This window comes from Portunus trituberculatus, chromosome 43 (genome assembly GCF_017591435.1).
Source record: "Portunus trituberculatus isolate SZX2019 chromosome 43, ASM1759143v1, whole genome shotgun sequence".
NCBI classification, from domain to species: domain Eukaryota; kingdom Metazoa; phylum Arthropoda; class Malacostraca; order Decapoda; family Portunidae; genus Portunus; species Portunus trituberculatus.
Genome location: NC_059297.1, coordinates 14,305,544 through 14,312,503, shown reverse-complemented (window position 1 = coordinate 14,312,503; position 6,960 = coordinate 14,305,544). Strand labels below are relative to the sequence as shown.

The 6,960-nt window shown below is 37.8% G+C and overlaps 1 protein-coding gene and 1 long non-coding RNA gene across 2 annotated transcripts in view; one reads left to right on the top strand and one right to left on the bottom strand.

Annotated features, from left to right (window-relative positions):
• LOC123518442 (flocculation protein FLO11-like) lies at window positions 1-5,856 on the bottom strand. The gene is made up of 5 exons (XM_045279257.1): window positions 5,521-5,856; window positions 3,379-4,974; window positions 3,008-3,167; window positions 2,461-2,702; window positions 1-2,033 (listed from the first exon to the last, which is right to left on the bottom strand). The coding sequence occupies exons 1-5, from the start codon at window positions 5,545-5,547 to the stop codon at window positions 1,881-1,883; spliced, it is 2,178 nt and encodes a 725-aa protein (XP_045135192.1). The 5' UTR covers window positions 5,548-5,856; the 3' UTR covers window positions 1-1,880.
• The window catches only part of LOC123518447, a 150,684-nt gene continuing 146,332 nt past the window's right edge, over window positions 2,609-6,960 (top strand). The window contains exon 1 of the long non-coding RNA XR_006678801.1: window positions 2,609-2,732. This is a non-coding gene — a long non-coding RNA (uncharacterized LOC123518447). The remainder of the gene's footprint in view (window positions 2,733-6,960) is intronic.

Below are 6,960 nucleotides of genomic sequence, written 5' to 3'. Positions count from 1 at the left end.
ACACGTTCTCATTTTATTAACTCTGATGGTACAAAACATGCTTTCCCTCAATCCTGTTGTATGGACAATTACAGACAATCACTGAGGTCTTTTTCCCCTAGCATAGCAATCTAACACTTCCAAGTTCTTTTCAATGGTCACAGTCTTCCTTGATTTCTTGGAATCTCTTTCCTGTGAGGAGGTTGACAGACATTTGGATGCCATACTATAGGACACTAGGTGAAAACACAGAGAAAAAATTATCAACTCACAGTTCAGCTTAGCTCCAGACTGAGGAATGAACTCTGATATATATGTACATTTATGTTAACAAATCATTCCTATGAGCTTTTTACAAGCCTTACCACCAAGAAAGGATAGTTTTGTGATGCACAAAGTGAAATCTTTCCATGGAACACAGAAAACAAACCAAAGGAGATGAGGATTGAGGCATTTGTCTGCCGCCAACTGCTTCTTCTTGTGACCCTCTTTAGCTTGTATGTTGCTTTCACCACAATATTTGTGTTTCTGCCCCTCTATTGCCTGCTATAGTGGATATCATACCTTTGTATTTATATACCATCATGCCATGAGGATTACCTTGACTCTGTGTCATTGAGTGATAATTCAGAGATGCTCTGTTCATAAGAAGAGGAAGCAGCCATCATATCTTAAAAATCAAGTTGTGTTAAATTGAAATCGCATTATTCAAACTCGCGTTAATCGGAAGTTTACTGTACAATGGAACTCAACTTATGAATTCCCATACTTATGACAAAATCTGAAATGGAACCCTAGGCTGACTTTTTGCTTTGACATGTGAGCCAAAATCCAAATTGTGAGACAGCTCCAGGTACATTGCTGCTACATCCATCCAGCTTCGTGTGTCCGAGTTCAGTTCAAATTATATTTTCTTCCACCGTGGAAGCATTTTTCATGCTGTGGTTTTTATGCAGTTATTAAGCTAAATAATGCTTTCTGTACAATGAATACACTTTCTGTTGTTTCCTTTCACAGTAAGATCTACCTGTCCTTGTATTTTTCATATATTTTGCTTTTGCCACTGAATACAGCACCAGAGGTTGAATGCATAAAATGTTAATATTCTTATAATCTCCTTTATCTTTCTTCAGTATTTTCAATACTGCGAGTTTTGCAATCCTCGAGTTTAGCATTATGCCTAATACTCCTGTTGGGTGAGGTCTGACAGTATTTCTTTACATTATATTTTGTTATATTTCATAATGTTTTTATACAATATTTGTTATTTATATTTAACATTGGATCTAAAACATTAAAAATATTTTCTGAGGGTTTGGAGCAAATTAATGGCATTTCAATTGATTTCAATGGAAAAACTGATTTGAGATATGAGCAAATCCAATTATGAGCTCTGTCAAGGAATGAATTAAATTCATAAGTTGAGGTGTGTGTGTGTGTGTGTGTGTGTGTGTGTGTGTGTGTGTGTGTGTGTGTGTGTGTTTGAGGGTTTGCTGGGCTGATATATATATAGTTAGAACTCTCATGAACTTTTCAGTGGATACTTAAGAATAATTTTTTTCACAGAAATAATACAAGAACATGTATGTGAGCAAGGCTGAAGGTGCTAATAGAAGAAATTCACTAGGGAAATGGAAGGAAGGAAATAGAGTAGTATATGTCTGAAGGGTGTACTAGTAGAGGTCAAATGATTGATCAAGGAAGGGAGAGGCTAAGACTTTATGTTATGGCTATCTAGTCTGAAGAAGTACAGCATCACAAACATGAATGGCATAGAACACTATTAGTTTCTTACTCACTTATTCATGTGTTTCATCAAACAATAATGACAGAAACTGTTAGGAAGATTAAAAAATAAAAATGTTTTAGGTAAGGAGATCTTTCATGAAGAGTATGAGAGTTCAAGGGAAGAATTCTTGCCCATTATATCCATAGATATCACCAAAAATATGATACACATGCTCTGTGGCATCCCATCCCATCTCCACTTCCTCTTGGGTCACAGTGAGATCCTGGTCTGGTAAGCCATTATAGAAGATTTGTATGGCATTCAGCTGAAACATAAATGAGGAATAATTCTTGGTTAGCTAAAAAGAAATAATCAAATACAATATTTCACAAGTTCAATGGTAACTCAGATTCAGGATCTTCATGTTTTGTGCTCAGTCCCAAATTCTTACCATTTTGATGCTGTTGCATTATCTATCTGACTTTAGCATGGCCATACTGATTTTTCTTATTAACAGACATATACTGCTGACTGAACTAGGTGTTATCTTGATTTGTACATTTTACAATAATTGATCTCTGTTCAATGCGACAATGTGTATGTAATTATTTTTCCCTGTACTACAAATATCTATTGACTACTTAATCTTCTCTTCACATACATAGTCTATCCTTCTCATTTGTGGGCTTCCTCTCAGTCTTACAACAAATATGTCTATACAGCAATAATGATAATGCACATGATTTTCTTACCTCTTCAAGAGCTAAGTCCAACATGTACTGTTTTTCTTTATGTGAATTTTCTAACTTCTTGGCAGTTTGTCTACTGATGCTTGGTTCTTGTATATTTCCCAGAAATTCATTCATCACCTGGTGCTTACTCCTCATGATGTGGTTGGTGGTGAAAGCAAGATTTTCAAATCTGCGCTGCCTCTTTCTTAATGGCTGAAGATCATCCATGTCATACGACTGACTGCGCTGACGTTTTCTGCTGTCTGGAACAAAATTGAATGCCCATCATGAGAGTAAGCCCTCATGTTACAAAATTATAACTAAAGTATGTCTAAAATTTGAAGTAAACAAATTTGAGCTTGAATTCATAAGAACATCACAAAATGCCAATATGATGCTCTCATGGTCATTGGTCCTCATATTTTTCCTTTATAAGTATGTATTTCCTTGTTGTGTGGATAACAAAGAAAATTAAGGTAGGTAACTATATTTACCAAAATCAAGTTTCAAAGTATCAAGAGTGCAAGAATAGGTTATCTTATCAGCAGTTGGGACATGAGAAACCTACTACTGGAGGAGAGAGATTGACAAGCCTTGAGTTGCTTGGAGTTAAAGATGGTGAGATTCTTGTTTGGGTCTGGCACACACGGGTTCTTCCACAATTTGCGAGCCAGTCTGTAGCGCTCCTCATTAGTGTTGAGCTGTGCCTGCTCTTTCCACCGAGGATCCTAAAGTTAAAAGCATAATTCAGTTAGTACACAGGTGGCAAGAATATTATACATAAATATTACTATGAATTATACAAATGCACACAATGCTTTCTTGACTGATAGATTTTTTAAAATTCAGTAGTATCTTTTCATAAATGATATAAAATTCATAATGCAGTGTTAGTTTCTTGAATACAGAAAGCTAAGGAATGTTATAAAATCACCTCACCTCATTGTCTTTATTCTCTTGTTCATCAGTGCTTATAAAAGGCAGCTTATGGTATGTGTTTTTCAGCTCTTTGTTGCTTTCTGAATCATCTGTGATTGGCTGATCGCTGTGGAATCTTGAAGCAGCCTTGACACTTGGATCTTTATTAGAGCTCGAACCATTCTTGATGTCTTGAGCTTTAACATGTGCTTTCACTGAACTATTACTGGTTATTACTTCCTGAGTTTTGCTGGAGCTTTTACCACTTATGACCTGATCTTCACTGGAGTCTTTGTGTGAGGTTGTGGTAATTTTAAAATTTTCTTTAATTGAGCCATGACTCATCTGCCCTTCTTGATTTTTGCTGGAATTTGTACTGTCCCTAACCTGGCCTTTGCTGGAATTGATGCTGGGACTAATTTGATCTTTGCTGAAATTTGTACCATCCTTAACCTGACTGCTACATGAACTTGTATGATTCTTAACTTGACTTCCGGTGGAGTCAGTTGTGAGATTAACCTGGGGTCTGCTGGAACCTTGTAAATTTTTATCTTGACTTTTGGTGGAATCACTATTGGGACTAACTTTATCATTGTTAGGACTTTGGCCTGACTTGATTAGACTAACTTTACTAGAACTTGCACTAACATTTTTACTGTATTTATTGGAGTTTGGACTGGCTTTCATGTGATCTCTGTAGACTAGGTTTGCTTTCAGTTGACATACTTTCTCCCCCTGTGTATCTTTAACTGAATGAATTTCTAACAAAGGTGGAGAGCTAACTTTTTGACCTGTTTTAGAGCATAAATAATCATTTTTCCCCACACTTTCTTTACAACTTGGAGTTGGATGAATCCCTTGATTTATGGCACTTGAGTCAGGTTTATCACAATACTTTTGAGATCCATGATCCACTGATTGAAGGAGTTGAGTGACATCTATGTGACTATCAGTGATAGAAAGTTTCTCCTTCTGAGTTTCCTTAAAGAAACGAGAGGGTGATGGGTGGAGTTCTAACTCAAGGCTTTGTGAGTTAAGAGAAGGGGATTGAGTTTGGCTAAAATGACACAAATGGGGATGTGAGTTTGAAGTATTTGAGGAGGCACAGCATTTTCTATTAAGGGGTGTTAAAGTAAGCTGTTCCAATTGTGAGGTGGGAAGGACTGATTGTTGACTATCATAGTTTACTAATGAGGGCTGTAGACAGTTGTCAGATGAATGATGAATGTTATTGGATTGTGTAATGAAAGCAGGAGCAGGATGAACTGGGGCAAGCTGAGATGGTGATGGATTCTGTGGCTTTTGTAAGTGTGACTGAGGGTTAACCTGGGACTGAATAAAGCAAGTCAAGTGTTCTAAACCACAATCAATTTCTTTGTTCAGTGAAATACCAAAGAAATCCTGAGAGGTTCCTGTACTGTAAGGGAGACTGGACAAAGTGCTTTCATCTTTAGCTTCACCAGGAATAACTGCTCTTACAAAAGAGAGAATGTCATCAATCATGGGATCTGCATTTGCAGCAGACTTTGCTAAAGAAGAATAGGGAAGGCAACCAACACATCCTGGAAGCTGCACCTCCAGTAGGTCTGCAATGTTCAGATCTTTACAGATAGGCATCTGAAAAGTAACAATTGGTGTTGTATTTAGAAATATAAGTATATAAAAACCTATAACCTAACCTAAGCAAATTAAACTAGTACCTACATGACATAGAGCCGCGACAGCAGTAGTGATGTTCCTTAATCATCATAATCTTTTTTGGTGGTAGGAAGCGGCATTTGCCTCCCTTTTAGCGTTCTACACCCGAAAACCTCTTTCCCACAGGTTCCCAACATGGCAGGAGCTCCAAAAAATAATCAATAAAAATAAGCAAGACCGCGCAGCTCATCTTGATATCTACCTCGACTAAATCTGAGACAAAAATATCTTTCAAAACAGAGAATACCTAGTCAATATTTACTTGAGAGAGAGAGAGAGAGAGAGAGAGAGAGAGAGAGAGAGAGAGAGAGAGAGAGAGAGAGAGAGAGAGAGAGAGAGAGAGATTTATCTCTAGACTATTCCTGGATAGACTAACCCGTTTCGCTTTTCAAGCAACGAAATTGCCGTCTGAACACTACAACACGAATCCTACACTAAAATCTTAACTCCGCACGTGAAGCGTACCGTGCTGGTCCTAGATGAAGTCACCATCTGCTGATACACATAGGCCGGGATTTCCTGGCGAGCCTTGTTAAGTCACTTCACAAAATACTGTCCTTTCAACCCGGCACTGTACGGTTAATTATCCTACAAAGTCACTTATCATCTAACACATGGAGGCAAGTAGGCAATGCAGCTTCAGAATAAGCAGTCACGCCTAGCGGCTTTGTTGACATTGCTCTTGTTCGGTCAGTGCCAGCGTGTTCTGTTTCGACGTCTTTTGGTGCACTTTTCTCTTGGATGTTGTGCTGAAATTTGACATCTTTCCCTAAAATTTTATTAAAAAAATAAAAGAGAAAAAAGTACATGCTCGCTTATTCTACTTTTTTATCCTACATATTTTCCCCTCTATGTTAACTATTATATCTACACGCTGTACTGCAGGTAACCATTGTGGTACCTGTACGTACATACGCACCAAGGATTCTATATTTAGTATATTCCTTGGTACGTACCAAAGATTCATGTATATTCCTCGGTATGTACAGTATAAGGAAGGGAGGAAAAAGGAGGGACGACAAATGAAAAAAAAAAAAAAAGTAATTCAACAACAACAAGTTATTTGTCATGCAAGTATATGGAGAAAACAAAGCATACCATCTAATTAAGGATAAAAACATCTTTTAGGAAGAATTACGGATTACCTGCCATTACGAAAGCAGCAAGGTGGCAGGCTGGCAACTCCTGCGCCACACCACGTGTGCACGTGAGGTATAAATATTATCTTCTTTTGCCCTGACCATTATTTCTTGGTATGTTGTGCAATTGAGTCCGTTATTGACTTCCAAAGAATACATGGTACTAAATGTTTCTTCAGAAAAATACAATGTGCTTAATATCCATGAAAGTTGTTGGTGTCTTAAACTACAAAGCCATGTTGTCCTCTGCTGGACATTATTGATTTCAAAGTGATTTTCTATTTGGTATTTAGTATTAATTTTACGATTATAATGGTGTGTTGTATCAATCATTGGCCTGCTGTTCTGGGCAAGCCCTTGTGGTCTCCTTTGAATAATGGAGTCATGCCTGTCCCGAGTGTTGAGGGGAGAGTTCCTTTGTTGAGTGACTCCCTCCGCAGCATCTCTAGTGGTAAGGCCAGTTCAGACTTGCAATTTCTAAGGAACTGAGTGTGGAATCCTTTGGTTCCTGTAGCTGTGTTGGGGGTGATTATATTTATTGCTGACTAGAATTTCTCATTGTGTCTGATGAACCACTGATCAGTCTGGTCTCTTGAAAATATCCTACCCTCAGTGTCACTCATGAAAGAATGGAAGTGGATCTCTAATTTTCTTGTTTTCATCTGGAGGGTAAAAACTTCTTCATATTGTGGTTAAGAAGAGACGTATCCTGGGGAGGTGGTCATCCTCCAGTGGGCCTTGTTAATTTTCCAGTTGTCCAGTTGAG